Source organism: Camelus dromedarius, chromosome 31 (genome assembly GCF_036321535.1).
Source record: "Camelus dromedarius isolate mCamDro1 chromosome 31, mCamDro1.pat, whole genome shotgun sequence".
NCBI classification, from domain to species: Eukaryota; Metazoa; Chordata; class Mammalia; order Artiodactyla; family Camelidae; genus Camelus; species Camelus dromedarius.
In genome coordinates, this window is record NC_087466.1 from 16,591,382 (window position 1) to 16,618,927 (window position 27,546).

Below are 27,546 nucleotides of genomic sequence, written 5' to 3' on the forward strand. Positions count from 1 at the left end.
GGAATTTTAGGGAGTGAGATCCACAAGAACAACTGAAGCAGGGTTCTGGGAGGCGCCGAGGCAGGTGAGGAACTGAGATGAGTACAAGTAAGAAAGGAAGACATCCCAGCAAGTTAGGGATGCGAGTGAAGGTGGCTAAAGGGCCAGAGTTAGTGGGAGGGTGAAGGAACCTTGCCCAAGAGTCTGGAAGCTGTGCATTGTAAGTGGTGGGAAATGAGACTGGGTGGCGAGAGGAAGAAAAGCATCAGATGAGATCCCCATCTCTGCCTGCCGCTGCCCACCCAGGCGGTCCTGGGCCTTGACCTCTCAGAGCATCCAGGGACACAAAATCTACCTACCTCACGAGATCTGGGGATGCAACAAGATGACTCCCCTAGCCCAAAATGCAGCACCAAGTAGACAATAAATACTCGTTCTCTTCATTCTCTTCCTTCCTCTAAGATCAGAAAGACACCCAGGAAAGAAAAGTCAACAGGACCTGGTGGACGGCAAGGTATAGGAGGAAGAGGAGAAAGGTGAGTTAAGGGACACTCTGAGGATTCCAGCCCACAGGGTCAGGGAATAAACAGGACAACCACCAGAGACAGAGAAGTAAAAGGGGGCATTTGGTTTGAAGGGGAAAATAACAGGTCCCATTGTGAGTGCTTGAGTTTGAAGAGATATGACAGCCAAGGAGAAGCGTGGAAGGCACCATTGAAAAGGTAAAACCAGAGCTCGGGGGCAACGTGAACTTAGGGGTAATCAGACCAGGGTGAAAACGGGTGTACTCCCCCATGAAGAGCGAATTTAAAGCAAGATGAGTAGAGGGCCCAGACAAGGTCTTGGAGAACCCCCAGGGTTAACCGGTTAGGGAGAAGAAAAAGCAACGAACAGCAAGAAAGGCACGAGGGAGGGAAAGAAGGAAAAAACCAGGCACAAACCAAGAAAATGGTGGGAATGAGAAGCTGGACAGCTGTCTGGAGAGCAGCACACAGGAGAAAGAGGTGAGAAGACTATTTTAATCACAATAAGAAAGCCGTTGATGTCTTCTGAAAGCGTCCTTCAGTAGGCTGGGGGAAGTCACACGCGAGGTTAGAGAAGAAAGGGACTAAGAAGACATGGAGGCCGCAGCACAGGCCCAGGGGAGGGAGGAGACAGGAGGACAATGGCAGGTGCAGAAAGCTGCAAGGTCGCCCAAATGCAGAGGGGGAGGTGTGGCAGAGAAGTGAAAGCACGCGCCGTACCTCTGGTTCTCCAGTAAAGCTGTCAAGTGGCTCCAGCAAATGAAAGCAAGCCAAAAGAGAAAAACGTGACGCTGGAGGGGCACAGAACAAAAGCGATGGCAGGGAAGAGAGGGGCTGAAGGAGGAATAGTTCCAAGGAAACAAAGGAATTTCTCCACAGTGGAGCCTGTGGAATAAAACCCCGTAACCACGGCGATGCTCTGCCCCCAGGAGGGTAGCGGCCCTTCTGTTAAGCAACTGGCAGCTCGGGCTGGGATGCAAAATCCTGCTGACAGTTCAAGGCTGCCATCCTGGAGCATTTTTAAGCACGAGGTGGGAATCCTGGTTGGAGGGCTGTTGTTCAACATGGCACTGCTTAGTCACCAAGGGGAAGATTTCCACTAGAAATCATCAGCAAGAATTATTATTCGAGACACAGCTTTGGGGTACAGTTAAAGCCTTGTCTCCGTAAAACCTAACCATGTCGAACCAGAACTTGTAGCTCCCCTGAGCAGGATGTAATCACTTTAAAGAAATCAAACTGGACTGTGGGTCTGAAGACAGGTACTCGCTCCTCCGGGAGACACACCGGTTGGTAGAGGTGCTGGCAGAATCCAGGCCATCTATGTAGCTGTCAGCGAATTCCCTGTGATACCCGTGCAAAAGGAGGCAGGCTTCTGACCACAACAGAGAAGAGAGTCTTGTGTGACGAAAGGAGGCTGGGCTTTAAAGAAAAATCAAATTACTAAGGACAAAGAAGCTTTAAAGTGCTGGGGGAAAAAAATAACCCCAGTTAATAAGGTATTGTGTGGGGTTTGTCTTTGTGTACTGCAGTGTTTTTTTTTTTTTTTAATCAGAAACAGTTGGTTCAAAACTAAAATCTTTCTGAAATTCATTACATTCTTTTAAGCAAGGGTGTAGAGGGTTCTCAGAGACCAAAATGTGCATTCACAAAGCCTCAAACGGGGACTCCAAATGGAAACTGCATGAGAATTAAGAGGAACATAGCAAAGCCTGGAACATTCCTCCATACTTTTTAAGCATCAGAAAGCTGTCCCTACTGAATATACACAAAGGGTCTGAATCTAATACAAGTCTCTCTTGCTATTGAAAACAACTCAGATTCAACACAACAGAAATACACTGTGCCCATTCTGTGCCAGGCTCACTGCTGGATTCTGGGGCTACAGTGAACAAAACAGGACTGATCTGGACTATTTTCTTAGACAATATGCATGCAGCAGCCATAAAACAGCGGGATCCAAGTGTGTCTCTTTATTTGTTCACCAACAGTTTCATTTAAACAAAACCTCTTTTGATTCCTACAGATCTAATAATGTCACCTGCTTCTATGGATTCAGAGTTATAAGAAACAAACATTAAACCAATAACCACACAAATTATTCATTAATTCCAAGGATGGTACGTACTATAAAGGAAAGGAGTTGTTGCTAAGTGTACATACAACGGGAAGATCCAATCCTGGCACAGGGACAGGGATGAAGGAAGGTTTCTGAGAAAATGACCCTGAGGCTGAGAACTGAAGAGTGAAGAGACGTTAGCAAGGCGAAGTGAGGAAGGAAGAACATTCTGGTACAATCGCACATCACTGAATTAGAATTGTACTCCCATTACATGTTTGACAGACAGAACCTAGAACAGAGACTCCAGTATAGAGTCTGTGCTTAACAATATTTGCTGAATGAATAAACAAATCACTGCTACTACCAACGTCTACTGTTGGGAGATATTTTGGGGGTGTCTGCTCAACTCCCGATCAACCTCATCTCTGAGAACCATTTCTCCCTGAACAGGGTGGTCTATGAAGATGTACTTGTTCTATGTGATCATGTCCTTGGACCAGAGATGGATGGCATCTGAGTCAGCGAAAATCTCAGAGACTCTGGTATAAAGACAGAAAGTTGCTAGTTTCAATATTCGAAAGGGATGAGAAGTAAGAAGCAGAGAAACTTGCTGAAGGAAAAGAAGAATGAAGCATGTGTGTGGAGAGCTGCATTCATGGGGGCAGACAGACGGCAGAAGAGGGCAAAGGGAGAGACTGGGGGCTGAAGGACTGTCAGCAGCAAGATTTTTACTCGCAGCTTTGGTCCTGTTCAGATGCGGTGTCCAGGCTCAGCCCATGGCACCCCCTGGCAGCTCATGTCTAGAGACTCTAAAGGGAAGAAGAGGCACAGTGAGGGCGAATACCCTAGAAATGCATCCATGCGACACACACCTCGCCATGACGCACAAGGGCTGAATTCAGGTTTCAGGTAACTTGCACATCGCAGGCACAGAATTGCAGGAGCACAACCTGCCTTTTCATTTATTTAATGTCAGTCTCATTTTAGCAGAACTTTACTTCATTTCAACAAATCTAGAAAGATCATCCACCTTCATGAGCAGAGATAGGCAGGTGACACAAGATGTTTACACCAATCAGAAATGGGCAACCTCATTTTACCACAATTTAAAAAAAGGGGGAAAAAAGAAAAAAATTAAAGAAATGGGTAATCTCTGGGAAAAATCAAAGACGGGTTTGCAATGTTTTCATCATACCACATATTCTAGAAGAAAATCATCAACGTGAATTTATTTCAAAAGCAAAGGCGAAAAGAACCAAAGAGCTTCCCAAGGGACTCTATAGTTGAAGATGCATCGAATTTGGAGTAATTTGTAAGTGTCTTCCAAGAGAAAGTACCCAAAAGAACACAAAGATTTTTTACAGAAAACCGGAAGTCAGGTAAACAGACTAACAAAACATAGCTGTTAGAGTTAAATTATTGATGGCATTGCAATTTAGAGCTTTGGTTCACTTTAAAGACCATCAGAACACACAGTGAGAAGGAACTGATCTCAGATTTATCACCTTTCAGGAAACAACTAAGGTACCACCACCAAAATAATAATGCCCAGCTGTTGTGGATCAAATTTCAACTTCAGAGGATTTAGATTTTAATGAGTCTCTGCTTCCACATACCTAAGTTTTTCTGTAGTGGTTTGTTCTGTTCTCAGCCTTATTCCCTCAGCCCCAATCTTAAAGGGCAATTTTTTTCAAATTCACTGTATTCGGGAAGCAGGCAGGTAAGAGATCTAGAAAGCATGTCATCAGCTCTTTGGATCTAGCTTCAGTTTAAATGAAGCGTTAATGCCTTGATTTAGTGCATGACAATTTATCACCCCAGGCTGACCTCTACAGAAAATGTAGGAGAGTACAGATGTGATCCTGTTTTTTTTTTCCATTTCCCCTGAAAGCCAACTCAGTTTTCCCCCTTTTGTTGGTAATAATGTATAAAAGATGACCTGAATCTGAGATGTCAGAGTGAAACCATCAAGTCAGCATTTAGAGTCAACCTTTTCCCACGGCCAGACAAGTCAGGCTAGGATTTCCTCCTAAGTTCTATCCTGATTTCCCAAATGGGATCATGAAAAACTCCCCACTTGTACGAGCTGTGGGAAGGTTTGACTTTGTTTCTCTAAACACTGCCTAAGTGAGCTTTAAGAACCCACCACTGCACCAGACACCCCCCACACTGCTATAATTTTTTAAACGTTCATAGTCACTTTATAGACAGAATGGTATATATAAATGATCGCCTCAGCTATCACTTTAAAGGGAAGTGTTAAAATTAAAATGGGTCCTCTAGGGGTTCAAAATTTGTAGATACTGACAGGCATATGTAGAATAGATAAACGAGATTATACTGTATAGAAGAGGGAAATATATACAAGATCTTGTGGTAGCTCACAGCGAAAAAAATGCGACAATGAATATATGTATGTTCATGTATAACTGAAAAATTGTGCTCTACCCTGGAAATTGACACAACAGTGTAAAATGACTATAACTCAATAAAAAGTGTTAAAAAAATTAAAATGGGTCTAGATTACAAAATCGTTCACTATTTCTTATACTTACCAAAAAGGTTTCATATATTTTAATTAAAAACAGTATTATAATTTTTTAAATGAAGTAATTACAGATGAAATAACACCAGGGATTTGTTTCAAGATAAACCAGGGATGGGGCAGTAAGTGGAGAGTAGTTTAAAAAGACTGGCCAGATAGCAACCACTGTTCATGCTGAGTGATAAGTGTACACTGCTGTAACTATACCATTCTCTCTGCTTTTGTCTATACTTGAAATTTTGCATAATAAAAAGTTTTGAAAAACAGGTTTTTCATTCAAACTTTGATGTAAGTTTTCTAAAATTTCAGTACTTATCCATCTTACCGCATCAGGCTTTATAGAGACTAAATGAAATGAAGTGAGTGTAATTAAATGAATGTTGAAATGCTGCCTTTTATTATCTAGGCTGGAGGGACAGAAGGAAGAGAACAATGAGCTTGAGATTTAAAATAAAATTCTGACTCATGGTGTTGATCATCACTTTGTCAACAGTGCTTTTTTCATCAGTGTCTTCCCTCTCTCAACTCCAAGCTCCTTAAAGACGAAACCCTGTCCATCTTGCTCACCATGTTGTCCTTGGTGACAAACCCAATGCTGGTAATAAAAGAATAAACGTGAGGTCAAGTCCCTGTTCAGCAATGTGGAGCCAAGACCGTGACTGTTCTATACTCTACCCAACCTCGGGGCCGCAATTCAATCAATATTTGTGGTACAGAAGCTGGACAAGTTACTCAACTTCCCTGAGCCAGAGGCTCCTCATCTGTAAACAGAAATAGCATCTCTCTCACCAAGTGAATCTGACACACTGTGGTTAAAAGGACTTCACGTGGCCATTCATTCACTCACTCATTTTACAAACATTTATGAATTCTAAAGTCCTACACAAAGTATAAAGTAATCATTCCCATAAACAGAGTAGTAATAATAAAATAACATAAACATTAGCTAAATGTAAATAGTCATTCAACAAACATTTATGGAGTTTCTACTGTGTATCAGGCACTGTGCTACATACTAAGGATAACTACGAAGGTAAATATGGCACAAAAACAAAAAAAAATTGTTTTTGAGGAAGTTTTCTATCAAAGGGACGAGACGAGAGAGAACAAGATTACAGCGTGTTGGTAGGTGACACACTTCAGTGCAACAGGAACACAGCCCATTCCCATTGGGGACATCCTCCTACCCAAGCCAGTTTCGGGAAAGAAATCAGTTCACTTAATCTCTCAACATTATATATTTCAACTCCCAGATTAAAGGCATGATGAGGTATTTCTCTTCTACTTATTCACTGCAAGAAGGCTATGGATTCTTTCTAAAGACCCCAGCCAATGCTGGAAATCTTCCAAAGGAATTAGATCCTTTTGTTTTTCTGGGGTTTTGCCAGAGGTCCAAACCAAAAGAGACAAATGGAGCTATTGGGTCATCCATTTAATATTAACTGCCAACTCCCTTCTCCCAGAACACAACGCCCTTCTATTTTAAAAAGCACCCCCAGCAACTCGCTCTGTGTCAATCAATGGCCAAATTAAGAAAGGATGCAGATTCCAGTCTTTCAGCTCTAATTCCAAACACGAGACCAACTTCTCTTCCATTAAAATAGGATTTAATAATAAATCATGTAAAAAAAATGTTCAATAACTTACCTCAAATTCTTCCCAAAAGCCTTGTTTGACTTTATCTGTGGTCTCAGCTAATTTGCTTAGTTCTCGAACTCGACTTTCTATTTCAGCAGCATTGATACGAGTTGTGTTGAGGGGCTAATCAAATTCAGCAGTTGGTGTGAAATAAAGTATTACAGAAATAAAGTGTTAATGCAAAAAAAAAAAAAAAGACTTCTATGTTGGTGTTCATAAAGGCAACACAGGAAGTTCACAGGACACAGTATTCACAGTAAAAGTATTCAAAGAGAGTTTCACTTTCTTTTCTCTCCTGTCAGGAAATATATCTTTCTTCAACCTCCACACACGTTACTCCGCTGATACAATTCAAACTTATTTTGCTTTATAAAGAGACTACAGTGTTAGAGGGGCAAAATCATCTGCCCTAAGGAATAAGAGTGAGCTCTGAAATAGCAATAACTCCAAAGGGAAAAGATAAGATCACCTAAAGGGAACCAAATATGGATCTACAATGAAAACTTAATAAAAACTTGCTTTAAAAACTCCATAAGGCTTTTAGAAATACATATGGAGATAGGCATGAAGATGATGTAATACCTAGAATGTTTCCAAATACTACAGGAAGAAGGCAGTTAGTGGAGTAATAAACTAAAGAAGAATTGATGAGTTGATCATAATTGAAGCTGGGTGATGGTACGGGAGGTTCACCACACTATTCTACTGATGTCTACTTGGACTGTTCTAATTACGGCTTTTTAAACTCTGTGAGGAGATGGAGTTTAGCTTTCCAATACGCTTACCTGCTTGAGTTGTAGTACTGTGCCCAACGTTTCTACCATAGGATTCTTCTTGTAATGCTCCACGAGATCTGTCAAAGAGTCAAACCGTTCTCCTCCACCAACGTCATATTTCAATTCCTTTCAAGACAAAAAAAAAAAAAATGTTTATGGCCTTTATATTAAATTACTGTTTTTCCCATCTCAAGGACAGAGACCAACTCTCCCCCAACAAAGGAAAGATCAAAGAGCTGTACGAGCACAACGGGAAGCAACAAAGACGACAAAGATGGAGAAGCTGGCCCAACGTAAAAAAGGTCATTGTGAGGTGTGAGAAGCTCTAAATAAATATCCAACGGTAAACAGGCCACAAAAAAGTTTTTTCCTCATAAGTTCACTAAGTAGCTTAAAAAAAAATGAAAAACCGTATTCTTTACTGTTCACTTATACTCTAGGCTAAGTGACTTTTAAACACAAGGCTGCTGAACAGAAGGTAAATAACTACTTCTCTCTGAAACACAACAAACTCCAAGGCTGGTGAGGCAACACTGAAACCCAAAATACATGTCTTTACTTTCATCTTTTTTTTCCTTTCATCTTCTAATGACAATTTAAAAGGGAAATTATACACAGAGACCAGGAAACTTTTTTCTGACAAGGAGACCAGAATAGGCTATTTCAGGAAAACAACAGGAAAATGGTTAAACTTAGAAAATACAAAACCCTAGAAATGATACACACTTGGTACATACTTGGGTACGAGCTTTTATTCAAAAGTCAAACTAGATGGGGGAAAAGCACTTTCTGAATGACAAAGTGAGGACCTCTGAAAAATCCACTCTTCCACAAAAGTAACAAGAACCCTGGCAAAAATTGTCATCAGATTTTTCAGGACTCAGAAAACTAACCGAGAACTTGTAACAGTCCAAGGAGCATTTATTCAAGAAAAAGGTTGAATCTTGATAAGAACAACAAACTGTGACCTTTTAACTTACCCTATTCCCACCTACCTCTCTCCAGCTTCTTGGTAGCATTAAAAACCAACAGCCATAGTAGCTGTGAAAACAAAGCAACTTAGCACAACTGGAGCAGACAGGATGGATCTGGGACTCTTTCATAACCTATCTCAAGAGAATTACCACTATTTGACCTGTTTAGCAGCTCCCTGGGAGAGCCCTAATTTCAGAGATGGTCTTTATTTGACTGACGGAGCTCACTCACACCGACCTTTAGGGAATCTCCTTAAAACAACTGGCAGCAAACGTCTTAATATCACAGCTGCCTGAGGCGGCAGTATCAGTTAGGGCAAATAAGAGACTGACCAAAAACTTACCAGGAAAATCTATGTCCACAGCGGGGCTCTGAAAACCTCCAAATATCCTTGAAAATCTAGAAGGTCATGTGCACGTGCAAGGTTATGTGAAGCCGAAGAAAGAGCAAAAAAAGCCCTAATCTTTGCCTCTCGCTGACCCTGAGGTTCCGTGCAAGCAGGAAGTGAAGGCTAAGGCAGAGTTTTAAACTGCCAGAGCACTGAAGGCAGATGTGCCCCAACATACACACAGAGTCTCTCTGGTAAAGGCTGGGAAATTTAATGCTTCAAGGCATTGAAGGAAATCTCTGTACAATCATGAACTGACCACTAAGCTACCCAAGCAAAGACTTCAGTGTCCATACATGACAAAGAATACATGAAAATCACTGAACACACAAACAGCAACAACTACAAAAATAATAAAAAGTAACAACAACAAACGCTGGGAGAGGAGGGCATCAGATTTCCAGAGTTGCCACATTATTTAAAATGTCTAGTTTCCAACAAAAAATTACGAGACATGCAAGGAAACAAGAATATATGGTCCATACATGGGTGGGGTGGGGGTAGGGGGCTGGGGCACTCAGTAGAAACTGTCCTTGAGAAAACCCAAAGGCTTTAAACCAGCTGGTATAAATATATTCAAAGAATTAAAGGAAACTATACTTTACAAATTGAAAGAAAATATGGACATGATATCTCATCAGAGACAGAATATCACAAAAACTTATACAAAAATATTCATAATAGCCAAAATGCCCATCAATTTTTTAACAGAGAAACAAAATACAGGCTATCCATATAATGGAATGTTTGACAATAAAAAGACAGTGTTTACCGACACAGTACAACATGGACAAACCTTAAAAACATGCTAGGTAAAAGAAGCCAGTCACAAAAGGCCACATATTACATTATTCCAGCTATATGAAAAATCCAAAATAGGCAAATCCATTGAAACAGAGAGATTAGTGGTTGCCAAGAGCTGGGGGTGGTGAGTATTGAGAGTGAACAGTAATGAGCACAGAGTTTCTTTTTGGGGTGATGAAAATGTTCTGGAATTCGATAGTGTTTGTTGTTGGTTGTATAATTTGTGAATATACCAAAACCCACCAAATTGTCTACTTTAAAGGGGTGAATTGTATGATGTGTGAATTATATCTCAATAAAGCTGGGTTTTTTTTTTTTAAATCTTATTTAAAAAACTGAAGCAGTAAGTGAATAGACAGTTGCTAATAAGAAACTATACCAAAACAAAGTTTGACGCAGTTGACCAAGAACCAACCTCCTTGGTCCAGCCACCACATTAAAAACAAGAAATAGTGTTCAATTCTCCCAGCCTTAATGCAGGAGCTCAGTAATATGAAAGCACGTGTAGTCACAGGGTAGACGGTGATGACCCAAAGGAGGAGCTGAGGCCATTACTCTCAAAACTGAGATGCAGGCAGACCCCAGCAGCAGGCAAGCATGAACAGATCAGATACTGCAGGGCAGAAGGTGTTGCGCTGAGGCATGACTTAATCTGCCAAAGACTGACTGGAAAGAAACAATTTAATGAATGATGAAACAACTATAATTAACAAGGTATTGAAAGTGTAGACGCCCTCGACTAAATGAACAAAGAAGACCTGACTTTGGAAGTAATGGTGTTGGTTTTCTCCCAGCAGAAAAAGCACCCAAAGATGACATTTCACCACACCCACAGTTCACCTGGGGCTTTACCTGACAGCGGATCATGACGTGGGTCACTTTAGACTTGCCGTCGTTGCTCTCCCCTTTGTCATCTCCGGTGCGGACAGAGAGAACAAAATCTCCAGGGTGGCTCTGGCTCTCCCGTACAAGAAAGCTACCATGTTTTCCTTTCTCAGTTAACAATTTCTCTGCCTCTTTCCCAGAGAGGTGTCCATGAAACCACCTAAATTTTTTAAAATGAAAATCAACTGAGTTCACATGGGATCACAACATTCTTTCACAAAACTACCATACAAAGTCACCTCTCCTAAACACAGTTAAAAACAGACACATTCCTCCAAGAGACTAATCCATCCCACATAAGACAGAATTTGCATCTCAAGCAGGCAGGAAAAATGTCAGAGATGTTACGAGTGACCACTAAACTTGTTAAATAAGCCTTCAGTCATTTGGAGGTAAATGTCCTCCATCTTTCCTATTTCCTTTTAAATCTCCCATCTTTTAAAAAGGCAATTTTAAAACAGTCATTTAAAGAAGTTATAATAAAAAACTTCTGGTAGAAACAGAGAAACATTTGAACAGCTGCCCTTGCTTGGGCATGTAAACACTACCTGGAAAAAGGATCTTCATTATAAATTAATTTAAGCATTCCAAACTATTCCAGATTTCCAACCTCTATTTCAGGAGCCTCCAGCTTCACTGTCAAATCTTTGGACTATATACTGGGTTACCATTTCAAACTTTAAAGCACATAAGACTCAGAATAGGGGCAAGAGATTTTGCTAAAAATGTGAATTCCCATGCCTCAGAATCAGAACAATGCACTAAGTCTGAGTGAGGTCCAGCGATCTGCGTTTTTAACCAACACACAGAGTCCTGATGGAGGTCATCTGAGGTTGGTCTTTGAGGCAACACTACTCTAAGTTACTACAGAAAATATCTTAACATAATCATATTAATAATGTGGCTTTCCTCCTTGGGATCTTGGTGAGAAAACAAGCATTATCAGCTCACAGTGTGAATGGCTTAATACTAAAGGAATGTACTGTGAGGTATTTTTCATCTACCCTCAATTGAACAGAGTAAAATTTAGAAATAAACTGCACATAGTTGCCTGACAGCCTTTTGTCTAATAATTTGGCTGGAGAAACAAATTATCAGCAGAAAATAGTAGTGACATGAAGGGACAAGTGGAAGAAACCTACATGCAGATACAAAATATACAAACCTAAGGAAGAGACCCTGATTTGGTAATGAGTCAGAGAGCAGACTGGGAATGCAGAAAACCAATAAAATCAATACAAATAGTCAAGCCCCAGCTTTCATCAGCTTAGTTCCAACACGGGGGAAAGATCTCTGAGACAGTACAGTTCCCTCTAAGCAAGGTCATGCCCACACATTTGTGGATATAACATAAAAGAAGTGATGAAAAATCTGGCCCTCTGAGCTCTCTGCTTTTCCACTTCTGAGCTTAAACTGACATCTGTTGGTGGCGTTGCTGAATAGCTGGTCGGGAGCTACTACAGGAAACTGCTACTATTTTAGTGTCTCCATTATCTTTTGCTCTCATAACTTACAAAATTCAGCAACGCTCAAGTTCAGTAGTCTTAAAATTACTGCATGTACCACGTACATACAGGAATAGTCTGAGACCTCTGCAGAATGAGTGTAAGTAACACTGACTAAACCTTTTGCGTGAAAAGGGCACTCTGAGAATAATCTGGGCCTATTATTCCTACTTTAGTAAAACTTTTAAGATTGCAGCTCAAGAAACAGATAGATGCCAAACCCCCGCAAGGCATTCACATCACACCTATGGCACGGGAGAGATGCAGACTCTGCAGTTACTAAAATGTAACTGACCTTTCAGAGGTAGGATCTGCACAGTTCAGAGGATATTTGAGCTCAATAACATCTCCATTCTTCTCTTTCAATTGCCCATGATGTTCCATGTAATACTGGACCAACTCAGCCAAAGTGGCAAACTTCTCCCCTCCATACAAGTCATAGTAGTCACCAGTGTTCTGAATCTTGATGTGGGTGACAGCTCCATTTCTTCTAAAATAGTCCATTAGAAAGAGGAAGAAAAAACAGATAAAAGGCTATACTAGTAAAAACGGATCTCATATTCATTATCAGATTCCATTTAAATATTGAAAAATAAAAAAGTAAGGTACGAGTTTACACTTTTCCTGTAACAAAAGCAGTGAGTGAAATAACCACACAGTCAACCATTTCAATACCCAGGCTGTTTATTAATTTCTTTCTCTTGTACAACTTCTATTTTGAAAGTCTGATCTATCAAATTGCATATGTCAAATGACAATCATTTTTCTCATCACTAATTAATCAAGACAAATATCATTAAAATTAAACAAACATCTACCTCATAATCCAGTAAACCCACTCCTAAGTATTTTGCCCCAAAGAAATGAAACTGGATGGCTACCAAAAGACTTGCATAAAAATATTCATTGCAGCCTTGCTTGTAATAGAAAATAATTCAAAAATCAAATGTTTATCACCAAAATGGATAAACAAATAGTTTATCCAATGGAAAACCACATAGCAATTAAAAAAAAAGAACCATTGATATACACAAATAACATAGATGAATCTCAGAAACATTATGTTAAGAGAAAGAAGCCAGACACAAAAGAATATATACTGTAGATTTCATTTACATGATATTGTAGAATAAGCTAGTCCTTGGGGATAGAAATGAGAATAGTAGTTGCCTCTTAGGGGAAGGAAGATTAGAAAGGGGCACCAAGGAACTTCCTAAGGTGATAGAAATACTCGAGATTTTGATTGGAGTGCTGGCTGCATTAATAATTGCATGTGTCAAAACTCATCTCACTGTACACTTAAGATACTATACATAATTGTATCTTTAAAAATCATTTTAAAGACACATAATTGACAGTTTCCAACCAACTGAACTGACATAATACTGGCCAAAAGTTCCTAAAATTTGGTATTTTAGTTAGCCTAGGCCATCTGACGATTTCCATTTGGTTTTCTGAACTACTAAATACATCTCAAGGACACCCATAATAATCTTTGTGGACCCAAGGGGTCTGGCAATCCCAAAATGGTAGCCACTGACCTGTTTATTTTTAGTTTGACCCTATAGTGTTATTGATGAAGCCTCCGGAAATAAAAATACACTTCTACCAAAGAAAAAGGAAAATTGGAACTAAAGAAAATAAGAAAAATTGTCCCACAATGTTAGTAACAATATCTGCTTCTTATTTTTGGTAACAACCTTTTCCAGTGGGCAAAAAAGGCATTTCAGGTCACTCTCCTCCAGTGACCTCTGATTCTGTTTTAACACCTGAGCTTTTTAATACAGTTGGACTTCTAAATCTTATAAATGTTTCACATATTTATTTCAAAAAATAAAGTTGACAAGGATAAAAAAATGACTACATAACAAAAAAAAACTGAATACAAAAAGAAAGAAATGAATCTAACTTCACAGTAGTTCACAACTACACAGAAAATTAATTCCCAAAACTTTTGAACACAGTACTGATTGAATACACCCTTAGTGGGACATAGTCTGAGAACAAAAATACTCCAGAGAAATCACAAACTTTACTTAACGGGTTTGTAATTAGAAATGATAGTCGTATGGTAATTCTGAAACTATTTCTGTGTTATAAGGTTGGACTCATGAGATCATCCACTGATGCTGCCGGGAAGAGGAGAAGAGAAACACAAACATGGAACGGGAAAAGGTGAGGAAGTGGGGTAGAGCTGGAACTAGCAAACCTGCCTTGATATATATTTATTGATACGTCGATACATTTAAAATTTGGCTTTAAATATATAAATATTTATTTCCCAGCTCTGCCTACTAAGGACCCAGAAGCAATGACACGCCAGGGGTGTAAACACCAAAAGATGGGGAGAACAGATATTATGTGCTTCCTGATGTGAAACAATAGGATGACTCCAAAAGCCATTATCGAAGTGAGAGAAATCTGAATATGGATTACATGTTGGATAATATTATTGAATCGATGTTAATATTTCTTATATACAATAACAAAATTGTAGTCAACACAGGACATCCTTGTTCACAGGACATGCACGCTGAACTGTTTAGAGGTAAAAATAAATGTCCTGACATCTACAACTTATTTTCAAAATGTACACTCATAAAGAGAAAGAGCAAACATGTCAATAAATACAGGAAACGTGGGTGTTCACTGTATTCATCTTTCAGCTTTCTTACAACTTTCAACTTTCCTTTTCCTATTTGAAATTTCTCAAGATAAAAAGCTGAGAATAAAAAGGGAAAAAAAAAAAAAACAAAACACCTCACCAGTCTGTAGTCCTGCCTCTGCCCTTACTAGCTATGAGGCTAGCTTTTCTTTTCTTTTCAACATTTTGTTAATTGAGTTTTAGTCATTTTACAATGTTGTGTCAAATTCCAGTGTAGAGCACGATTTTTCAGTTATACATGAGGCTAGCTTTTCAACTTAATCTCTATGCCTCAGCTTACTCACCTCTAAGATGCAGATAATAGTGGTATTTACTCACAGGTTATTGGAGAAATCAAATAAAATATGTGGAGACTGCTTAGCAAAACAGCCTAGAATATGTCAAGTCCTCAATATTACATTTGCTATCATCACCATCATCATAGTCATTATTATATAATCTCCATTCAAACCCATAAACGTCAAATATCACTCAACTTTAGGTTAGAAGTCTGTGTTAGGACAAGCCCAGAAGACTCACGAAGGCTTCCACCCACTCCTCGTAGCAAAACGGAAGTAAAAGCCAACGACATGGCTCTTTGAGAAACTAATCTACATCAAAAAGAGGCCTCCCAAGTCCCAAAAAGGTCCTAAACAAATCTTCAGGACGTGTGATTACTTACTTCTTTATGTAAAAATAATAATCATAAAAGCAAGTTCATAGAGCAATTCAGTTCTGGCTCCTGGAATGAGCTAGAGTAAGGGAGAATGAGTGTAGAAGAGAAAGCCAATTTCTAGAAAAAACCTTCCCACATCTGCTCAGAGACATGTAACAGGATGTTGGCTGCACTGTTCAAAAAAATTTTAGACAAGGGGGAGGTATGGCTTAGTGGTAGAACGCGTGCTTAGCATGCACGAGGTCCTGGGTTCCATCCCCACTACCTCCGTTATAAATAAAATAACCCTAATTACCTCCCCCTGCCCACCAAACAAATAAACTTACAATGCAAAAAAATTTTAAGACAAACTAAAAACAACCCAATGTCCAACAACAGAGGATTGGATAAATTGTGCTATGTTCATACCATTCAAATAGTATATAGCCATTAAAATTAACAGTTAGATCCAGATGTACCAGCACAGAGCTCAAACAAAAGTTAAACTGAAGAAGGGAGGGGTGCGGGGTAATTACAGCTCAGTGTCAGAGCGCGTGCTTAGCATGCACAAGGTCCTGCTTTCAGTCCCCAGTCCCTCTATTAAAACAAACAAACAAACAATAAAACACAAAGGTTAAAGGAAGTTGCAGAATACATACAAGTAAAGCCATGGATATGAATTCTAAAAACACACAAGCCAACATCACATTGTTCACACACAGTACAAACGCAGTGTAAGTATAAAAACATGTTCAGGAAGGAGATATGCCAACCTCTTGATGGTGGTTTCCTCTGAGGAAAGAGGGAGGGGAATGGGACCGGGCAGGGGAACAAACGGGACCATAACTTCCTCAAGGGATGTTTTATGAAAAGAAAGTAAAAAAAGTGAAAAAGTGAAAAGTGAAAAAGAAAAGCGATCTTCTCTTAAAAAGCATTTCTTCCCATTCAGAAATCCACAGAAGGGAAAGGAAAAATGCCGGGAACTAGGCTCAGGATGAATGTCACCAGGACTGGTCCTTGTTTCTGATGGAATCAGGAATGAACCTGGCTTAAGAACTGGTTATCCTCTGTTCCATCCCAACCCGAGTGGTCGAGAGAGTGAGGAGAAAAGCCCACCCGCAGGCCCCGTCTGCTGGCCCCCCAAGCCTCTCACTCTCAGGGGGCCACATCCTTAGCCCCACGAGCAGGCCTGAATCACACCTACTCTGTGGGCCGGGGCGCTGGCGGGGCCTCACCCACAGCGCAGAGGGCTGCCCTTCACACTATGAGTGAGGGTAGCAAGTTGTCCAAATGCGGGCTTAACATTTCCCACCTGGAAAACACTCCAGGAGTCTCTCTTTTTCCTCCAACTTACCTGACAGAAAGTGTGAAGTCTCCGGGGTTACTTTTACTGGGCCGTGCCAAAAAACTGCCATCCACTCCTCTTGTCAACAGTAGGTTTTCCGCCTCCACGCCAGTGATATTCGGGTGAAACCATCTTGAGAGAGAGAGACAAAGAGAGCAATAAAAAACAAAGGCCTCTGTCAGGACTACTTTCCACACCATCATAGCTTAAAAAACGCCCATGAGGAGAGTAGCAAATAAAAATGCCAATACGACCCCTTTGCCCTCTTCTCCTTGGTCCCCAGCACCTTCCCCAGAGTAGGGGCCTGGGATCCTGTGAACACAGTGAGCAGGGGCATGGTCAGTGGGCCTGTGGCTGGAGGTATGGGTATTAAGCCAGTGCACTTGGTGGACCGAGCCCAAAAAGACAGTCCACATGGCCAGGAGACTGAGCACATGAAGTGGGATGAAGCAAATAAGTAAGCAAATAAACAACTAAACCACTAAACAGTAAGTAACCATACTGAAAATAATGGGAGCCAGGTCTCTCACTGCTGGAGAGAGAGAGACAGACACATGGGAAGGGAGAAAGCCAGAATAACCTTGTGGTAGTAGATGGCAACTGGAGGTATCAATGCAAACTTTAGTTTTTAACATATATATGGAGATAGATACAAAGACAGAAAAATACAGATGTGTATTTCTGTGTATATTTTCCTAAGTCTCTTCTGAAAGGGTCTGGAAGCAATTTCACCCAGTAGCAATCAGCATACTCGGAACCCTAATCTTGGTTTCTAAATACTAAATGCTGTTTTCTAATAAAAGGAACTGGGCTCCTTGGAGAAACAGCTGATTGCAGGGCTGGGGCATGAAAAGTAAGATGAGCTTGGAAATCTTACTGCGCTACAGCACAAAAGAGCTCCAAAGAGCACATGTCAAAAGTATACAGGAGCCAGCTTGAAGGGCCTCCCACGAGCCAAATTGGGGACAATTTGTACCTCAAAATAAACAATGATATTAATGGATTATAACCCATTGAATTAAACAGGAAATCAAGTGTCTATGCAGATATTAATTTTTAAAAACTAATTAACGTTTCTCAAAAAATTAAGCATAGAATTACAGAACCTGGAAATTCCACTTCTGGGTATGTACCCAAAAGATCTGAAAGCAGGGACTCAAACAGATATTTGTACACCCAAGTTCACAGCAGCATAATTCACAACTGCCAAAAGATGGAAGCAACCCAAGTGTCCGGAGACAGATGAATGGATAAACAAAATGTGATGATATACATCAATGGAATATTATTCAGCCTTAAAAAGGAAAGAAATTCCATCACATGCTACAGCATGGATGCACCTTGAAGATATTATGCTAAGTGAAATAAACCAGTCACAGAAGGATAAATATTTATGATTCTGCTTATATGAGGTACCTAGAGTAGTCAAATTCATAGAGACCAAAAACAGAATAGTGGTTGCCAAGGGCTGAGGGAAAAAGGAGAGGAGAACTACTGTTCAATGGGTACAGAGTTTCAGCTGGGAAAATGAAAATGTTCTGGAAATGGATGGTGGTGATAGCTGCACAACAATGTGAATGTGCTTAAAACCACTGACCTGTATGCTTACAAGTGGAAAAAATGATAAAACCTTTATGTTATCTATACTTAACTACAATTTAAAAAATAAATGGGGAGAAAAGGAAAGCTCTTTGCATTAGAATCATAAAGAATCACATATAATAAGTATAGAAGGAGTAACAGAATTAGAAAATCACCATTTGGCAACTATTATCTTAATAGCTGATGCAAGAATCATCAGTGGATGCTAAGTCTAGTGGGAGTAATATTTTAGGAGGGACAGGGATTTACGGTAACTCAAAGTACCTCCCCACAAAATGCTTATTAGTTACTTGTTAATTAACAAGTTAAAAATACTAATAAACTTCACAGTGGAGAATTTGACAGATACTATCTTAACCAATTGATCAAAAGTTAACATCACCAGTTCTGGGTTAAACTGGCATTATGTGCCTCCTGACATCACCTACTGGGAAGAACACAGTACCGTTTCTGAGATATTTCTGCCAAAAATGAATTACCTAATTCAATTATGAGGAACATTAGACAAGCCCAAAATGAGTAACACTCTACGAACAAACTGACACGTACTCTTCAAAAATGTCAAAACCATGAATGGAGTCAAAGAACTATCCAGATTACAGGCCAGTAACAAGACACAGGTAATACAATGCATGATTCTTCCAGGACTGTATCATGGACCTGAGGGAAAGGAGGCAAAGGGAAAAGAAGGGTTTTGGTAGTGGTGGTGGTGGTGGTGGTTCTGTCTTTTGCAATAAAGAATATTACAGAAACAATTTGAAAAGGGGGTTGAAATTTGATGATAATGTTATTATAATGTAAATTTCCTGATTCTAATGAGTGTACATGTGTGAATGTACTTGTTTTTAGGAAATACACACTGAAGTCCTTTGGAGTAACCTAGTCTCAGATGGTTTGGAAATAAAATTATATACACAGCCCATATATATATATATATGGTGGAGGGGGTTGGGGGAGAGAGGAGGCAAATGTGGTACAATGTTAACTGGTAGATCTGGTGACAAGTAAACAAAAGTTCTTTTATAATTCACTCTACATTTGCATAAATTTGAAATCATTTCAACATTTAAAAAAAGACCCACACAAATAACAAAGTCCACCGGGGATGACACTTCAAGGTTTTCCTCTCTAGTTTCTAGCCAGATTTCCTTCGTGGATTCCAAAAGTCACCAACATTTGTGGTAAAAGGAGTTAACTTCTAAAGTCAAGTTATCCTGGGAAGGGGAAAGGTGGGTACAGCTCAAATAGTTGAGCACGTGCTTAGCATGCACGAGGGCCTGGGTTCAATGCCCAGTACCTCTTCTGAAAATAAACAAGGCTAATTATCACCCCCACCCAAAATAAAATAATTAAATAATATAATAATAAATAAATTAAATATCAAAAAAATAAAAATAAAAAAATAAAGTCAAGTTATCCTGGACCTTTATAGGCTAATCCAATGCTCCCAGGAACATAAGTCAATATTAACTGTGGAGCCCTGATACTGACAGTCAAAATGAACTTTTCGCAACAAACACTGGCCCAATTAAAGTGTTTTACAAGAGTGAAGGAGAGTGATAATATCAGGTGAAAAGCTGTCATAAACTGAGCAGTAAGGACATGGAGACGTGTCCCACATAACCTACAGCATGGTGGCTAGGGCTCCGATCACACAGACCTAGGCGTCCATCTGAGCTCTACCTCTTACTAGCTCTGTAACCTGGGGGGCAAGTTCTTTCCACCTCAGATTCCTCATCTGCAAAATGGAAATGACAGGTCTTAGGCTCACTTTAAGGATAAACTGATAATCCACACAATGGAATATTCTCTAGCCATGACGAGGAATGAAGTACTGTTAAACAGTACAATCTGGATCAAACTTGAAAACCACATGTTGCATGATTCCATTGATGTGAAATGTCAGAATAAGCAAGTCCACAGAGACAGAAAGTAGTACTTATTTAGAGAGGAGGCATAGTTAATAGGTACAGGGCTCCTTTTGGAAGTGATAAAAATGTCCTAAAATTGTTAGTGATCGTTGCAGTATGTGAATATACTAAAAATCACTGAACTGCATATGTGTGAATCGTAAGGTATGTGAATTATAGCTCATTAAAGCTGTTTTTTAAAAAATAATAATAAACTGGGATAATAAAAGAGAGGGCTTACTAAATTCATTCATTCAACACTTACTGAGCATCTATCACAGATGAGGCATCTAGGCACAGAGGACACAGCAGTTAACAGAGTAACAATCCCTGCCCTCAAGCAGCTTTCTTTATAATAAAGGAAATAAAAGTAAATGAATAGAATGTCAGCTGGCACTAAATGCTACAAAGAGGAATAAAGCAGCAAGAGGGGAACAGAGAGAGAGAGTGCAGTGGATGCTATTTATACAGGATGGCTGGGGAGGGCCTTGGCACTGAGGTAGCATTTGATCAGATCTGGAAGAAGTGAGGCAGCTACATGCAGACACACAGGAGAGAAGCACACCAGGCAAACCGAGGAGCAGGATCAAGGGCACCGGGGCAGATGGTATTCGACATGCTCAGGTACTCAACAGCCCAGTGCGCTTGAAGCAGAACAGATAAGGGACAGAGGGGTCAGAGATGAGTTATAACAATAAATGTGGATGAGTTTGCTATCTACCAAAAGAGATCAACAAGTCTATGAATATTTATGTACCAAATAACACAGCAACTACCTTTGTGAAGCAAAAACTACAGGAGATCCAAGGAAACATAGATGGAAACACACTAATAATAGGAGACTTTAATACACCACATTCAATACAAAATAAAATGGACCAAAAAAAGAAAGAGAGAGAGAGAGAGATAGAAAACCTAAACAACATAAACAACAGGGTAGATCTTATACACATATATTGAACTCCATACCCTAAATAGAGAATACACATTTTTCTCAAGGGCCCAGTGCATTTTCATAAAAACTGACCTCAGATTAGGTTGCAAAGAAAACAGTACCTTCTATAAAGTAGAACTATTACACAATGAAATACCACACTGCAATAAAACTGAACTTTACTAACAAAACCAAAAAAAAAAAAAAAACCAGACAAGCCCTTCTACCTGGAAATTTTAAAACCTCCCATCGAACAACTTCCAGGGTAAAAGGGAAAATACAAGCTGAAATTACACAATTTATAAGAAATAATGGCCATGAAAACACTTCACAACAGTATCCACGGGTTACATCTAATGGAGTGATCAGTGGAAAATTCACTACACCAAACACTAACATTAATAAAAAATATTTCCCAGCTCGAAAAAAAATCATTAGAAAAAGGATAGCAAAGAAGTAAATACATTTTATAAAGATGAAAACAAAAAGTAGTAGATCTAATTAAATAATCATCCTGCTTTTTCTTTTTTTTTAAACATTTTTTATTGATTTATAATCATTTTACAACGTTGTGTCAAATTCCAGTGTTCAGCACAATTTTTCAGTCATTCATGGACATATACACACTCATTGTCACATTTTTTTCTCTGTGTCATCCTGCTTTTTCAACTAACGAAATAGACAAACCACTAGCTAACTTATTCAGGGGTAAAAAAAAATGAGAAAAAAAATCACAAATACACAAAATAAGAAATGACAAGGGGGAAATAACAAGCGAAACAGAAGAATTTTTAAAAAAGAAACTACTTTGCAGACTGTTGTGCAAATAAATTAGAAAATCTAGATGGAATGAATAATTTTCTAGGGAAATACAGATTGCCAAAATTCGCCATTAGAGAGGAAACTTAGGCAAACCAACTTCTGTATAAAAATAGAGAAAGAAATGCAAAAACTACCCCACAGAAAAGCACCAGGCCCAGATGGTTTCACAATGGAATCCTACCAAACTTTCAAAGACCAGATCATCCTAATGCTCTATAATTTATTCCAGAGAATCAAAAAGAAAGGAAAACTCACCACTTCCTTTCATGAAGCAAATACAGCACAGACATTTATACCAGAAAAAGACAACTACTTCAGTGACAGGCAAGGGAGACACCTTGTTCCTAATTCTAAGATTTTAATTATTTTAAAATTATAATGATGGTTATATTGTAGTATTTCCAATAAAAACCCTTAAACCTACAATTACCAGGCTAATGAAGTGAATGAAAGGAAACCCATTTTTGTCCTCCCCTCTGTGCAAGGTGAAGTGTGGATCTCTCCCAGTGTCTTTCTGCATCATCAGTCCTCGTTAAATGAAATACTGCGGGTTCAGTAGTGGCTTCGTTTTTAAGTACCTGTCATCCAGCCTGGGCCCCCACCACCTATCAGGGGACCTGTTCCCTTACTGTCACCACTGTTATCTCCTCTTTCTTTTTTAAAAATGGGTCCTAAAAGAATTTCTTGGGTTTGTCCTCAACCTCACCACTGGGATGGCAGCCTCACATGCATTATTTACTGCTTCTAGCAAGAACTTTTTATTTGCTTATCCTGTTTTTCATTCCCATTTCATCTTCCCTTATCTCAACCAGCTATTTCAGGCTGCTCAAATTTTTTACAGAATCAATATCCTTTAGGATCTTGTTGAGAACACAAACATAAACTTTCTAAAATCTTTTTAATTTTTAAAATGTATTATAATAGCACAGATAGGTATGCAAATTCAAAGAAAAAGCCCAAGCGTCTCTTAGACCCCTGGTTGCATTCATCAGAAGTAACTACAGTTAGAGGCTTCCTAATCTTTAAGAAATGTCCCACACACATACGTGTAGATATGATATTTACCTACGTGTGCACGTGCACCAATGCATTACTCCCTCCACGCCAACCTGTGTGAAACACACAAGGAATTCTGATCTACACCCAGATTTTTTCACTTGTTACAACACTAAGATCTTTCTGAATCAAGAGATTCTTTTTATTTTCATTTATTTTTGAATACTTTTTTTACTGAAGTATAGATGATTTACAATGTTGTGTTAGTTTCTGGTGTACAACAGTGATTCAGTTATACATTTATATATATTCTTTTTCATATTCTTTTTCATTATAGCTTATTACAAGATACTGAATTCCTGTTCCCTGTGCTATACAGGACATTCTTTTTAATGGCTACACATTATTCCATTGTAAGAATGTACCAGCCATAATTTAACCCCTATGATAGGACATTTATATTATTCCTAGGTTTTTGTTATTACAAATAATGCAGCGTATCACATCTTTTATCATCATCTTTATACACTTTTAAAGTATATCTATAAATTAAAATTTTAGAAATGAAATTGCTCTGACAAGAGGTTTTTCACTGACAAATTTGTTGAACTGCACTCAAAACAAAGTACCAGTTTCAACTCCCACGAATTGAGTGTGAAAGCCCCTATTTTCTCAGTTTTGCCAATACTACATACATTACCAAACTTTTTCATCTGAGTTGTGGAAAATGGTACCATTCTACTTTGCATTTCTATGAGAGACTGACGACTTTCTCATATTTTCAGACCACTTTTTTTCCTTTTCTGTGAGTTGTTCATTTGCCACTGTTCGTTTTCTATTGGATTTTTTTTTTCTTACTGATTTAAAGGGGCTCTTGATAGAACCAGAAAATGATCCTTTATTATATTTGTGGGGCAAGTATTTATCTTAGCTTTTTTCTCTTTTTACTCATTTGTGGTTATTTTTTTCCTCAAGAAAGTCATCTTGCCTTGGTTAAATTTATCAGCTTTTTCCTTTATGGCTTCTGGGTTTCTTGCTATGTTTAGAAAAACTTAAGGCACAGTACTGTTGTGAGATGAAAATAAATTAATACATATAAAATGCTTAGCACAGAGAAAGCCCACAGAGTTTCACCTTTGGAACTAGGAATTTAGTTTTAGGTCAGAATAAAATACGTATAATAAAGGCACAAAAATTTAACAGGACCCTGCAGTAGGTACTAAAAAGGGGAGATGACTGGGAGAAGAAAGTAAATAAGACAGAGATGAGAATTTAGGTCAAGAGAGAGTATGGAGAAAAGAGAAGACAGAATTGTATTTTTACAAATAATAATATTTTATCTTTAAATAAAAAACCTACAAATTACAAAATAGAAAAGATTTATCTATGCTTATATCATTACATATACTTTTTTTTCCAGCAACTATGAACTAGTTTCGACAGCAAGAAAAAAAATAAATAATTGACCGGCTATTACACATTACAGCTGGTTAAAATTACAGCTACCTTTAATGATTGTCTGCCACGTGCCTGTGCGCAAAATGGACTCCAGAAATCAAACTTTCAACCATTACACTCTGCTGTTTATTTCTAAACAAATCTAAAGCAGGACTCTGGATCTAGATTGTCTCTGTTCATAACCATGTGTTCCCACCATCGTATATTTTACAGAAATAACACACAGATGTCCTGCTGATGATGAGGGACATTATAAAAGTGACTTCTACTGTTGAAGGTGGGGCTGGGTAACCACCACTGACACCATCAGGCACAGGAGATAAGGCAGGTGGTGGTCTCTTTACCCCTTTATTAAATAAACTATTATTATTTCACTTACAACTTCTAATTATACTTACCATGTTATTAAGAGTGAACAGAGGAGCCTGATGTTTACAGGGGAAGCTTAGTAACCAGCATTTAACGCACAGGGTGGACAGAGTAAGGGCTTAATAAACGTTAGCTATCGCTGTTGTTAGCATTATTACTATTGGCGGAAGATACGCAGATAGATTCTTCACCTGCATAATTATGTTAGTTTCACACAGGCCATTTTGACATATGAATCATTTAAGCTACAGTGCCTTTTCAGAAACTGAACTTCATGGCTCAGGGGCCGTCCCTACATTATTTCAAACAGTATATAATTAGAAATTGAAAGTTCTATTCCGTAACTCACCTACTCGAGTTTTGATATACTGTAAATGCTTCTTCCTTAGCTATTTTTTTTTCAAAAAGCCTTTGTAATTACTAAAAACTCTTTCCCAATTGTATTTTAACATTTGCAGTTCAATCACGGGCAGTTTTGTGATTTGCAACATGCTTATCACTAATACAGAGCAGTTAGAGTTCATTTAACCCCTGAGATCTTAGTAAGGATAAAGAAAAATAGTGCAGTTAGGAGGACTAATATTATATTATAGATCTGGTCTCAAGGATTATATAAACACTTGTAATATGAGGTACTGAGGCCACACACATCTCTAAGCCCTGCCCCCATCTCCCACCTAGTGTGAATTCAAATAGCAGAAGTTAGCCTGCTCCCAAAAAATAATGTCAATGTATCTGTGTTACCTAAAAGGAGGGGGAAAAGGCAAGTTAGTGCATCTACATTTGGGTTTACCAATAAGGTGATTAATACAGTGGTTCCAGACAGGATGAGAAGAAACAGATACACTTCCAGTCCTCCTCATGTATACAGTAGGCACTTGAGGAATGACTGTTGCCTGAATGAATTTTGGGGAATGAAGAAAAACCAGGCAGGATAAAAGACAGAGAGGAGAGGCACAGTGAAAAAACCCCGCGAGGAAGGGGGGGAAGGGCGTCATCCTCTGGCACATTCTAAGACCTGCAAACCCGCCAGCGCTTCACAGTCCCTTCTAACAGGCCATCCTCTGGCATTGCCTATCACTTACTAAGATTCTCAGGTCACAACATGGCCCAGGTGGGTACCATCCATCTCACAGAAAGAGCTAAAAACCCAGACATACACAACACCAATACTTGTGAAGAAGAGGCTCAGATCAATGTCTAAAATAAATCAGCTCTGTGCTGAGGGGACCTAAGAAAGGAATGACAGAAGCCGTGCCTCCAAGAGAGTTTACAAACCCAAACTATCCTCCAGAAATCTCATTAGGGAGCACAGACTCTACAAAGGCTTAGCTCTCTGAGGCCAGGAACTTATTTATGTCAAGGGAGTTCAAAAAAAAAACAAAAAACAAAAAACAAAAAAGCGCTGATGAACCAAAAACAAAATACAATGATGCTGAATGTTTTGTTTTATCTATGCATCCCCTTCCCCCAGTGATGTGGGGAAACTGCTAAGCAGGCCAATAATTTCAGGAACTTATTCTCAAGGCTGCTATGCAAAGAAGGGAGTTTAGAGATCCAAAATCTAATTTCAGTTTCTTGCCTAAATAAAAAGTGATACTGGGTATAGCTTTCTTACCCGCTCCTCCAGAAACATCATTTTCTTTGTCCTTGGGGAGAGGTTTTACAGTTCGGTACTTTCTGCAAATTACAAGAATATTCCTTTCTTTCTAAATATTTTAAATTTTAATATTCTGTAGGAACAGGATAGGTCATGAGGAAGGCACAGTCGACAGGGACAAGCATTCTAGGTAACAGAGGCTAGAAAAAAGTTGTTAAGGCAGGTTTTTAATGGTAGTGGATAGCTATATCTTTATAAATCATTATCTTTTCCTAGAGTTTCATTGATTAGCATCTCTGCTCTAATGACAAGGCAATAAAAGGAAACTGCCTCCAAAAACTTTTCCAACAATGGCTTCTCCTGTTCACACCCTGTCTCCTGCTGGTCTCCCCTCCCTGAGACTACTTGTCCTCCTACAATCCTTCCTTCACATCAGCTCCAGGGATATTTTTAAACAGATCTGCTCATGCCACTCCCCTGATCACAACTTTCTACGGTTTTGCATTGCTCTTAAAATACAATCCAAACTCGTCTCCGTGGTCCACATGACACTGAGGCCCTTAAAAATCCCTGTGTGTTCTAGTCCCCAGCTACGGCCCCAGCCTCATGGCTCCTCCACGTGCTCCCTTCTGTTCTTCAAGCACTCCAAGAACTCCCCCACCTCAGCACTTTCACACTTGCTGTTTCCTTAAGACCTGGAACAACCAATGCTTAGCATGGTGTTCGACACTCAGTAATCCCACAATAAACAGTTCTTGAATTGAATGGGTCAGTGTCTCATCAGAGTTGGTCAATGGAATGACAAAGACTTGGATCTACAGTCCATTCTCTTTAAAATAAACATATTGCGTGTGTGTATATGTACGTGTGTATAGCCAGGTACATACAGTGTATGAATGTGTATATCAGTATACAAGTACGTATACATTTTAAACAGTATGCGCTATTCGGAAAAATTTCAGTTTCAGTTTGGTGCTACAGTCATCAAACTCATTTGATGCTGTCGTTCAAGTCTGTCTCCCTCTCTAAATTCAATGCTCCTTGCAAACATGAACTGTATCTTTCATATTTTAATGTTGCCAAGGACCACAGAACACACAAGTTTGCTAAATGCACATAACCCTCCAGAA

The 27,546-nt window shown here is 39.1% G+C and overlaps 1 protein-coding gene across 1 annotated transcript in view; it reads right to left on the reverse strand.

The window, feature by feature from the left end:
- The window catches only part of PTPN11 (protein tyrosine phosphatase non-receptor type 11), a 66,068-nt gene that overhangs the window by 33,707 nt on the left and 4,815 nt on the right, over window positions 1-27,546 (reverse strand). The window contains exons 2-6 of the mRNA XM_010995935.3: window positions 16,735-16,857; window positions 12,377-12,571; window positions 10,544-10,736; window positions 7,534-7,650; window positions 6,758-6,871 (exon numbers count right to left, since the gene is read on the reverse strand). Coding sequence (XP_010994237.2) covers window positions 6,758-6,871; window positions 7,534-7,650; window positions 10,544-10,736; window positions 12,377-12,571; window positions 16,735-16,857 — 742 coding nt within the window. The remainder of the gene's footprint in view (window positions 1-6,757; window positions 6,872-7,533; window positions 7,651-10,543; window positions 10,737-12,376; window positions 12,572-16,734; window positions 16,858-27,546) is intronic.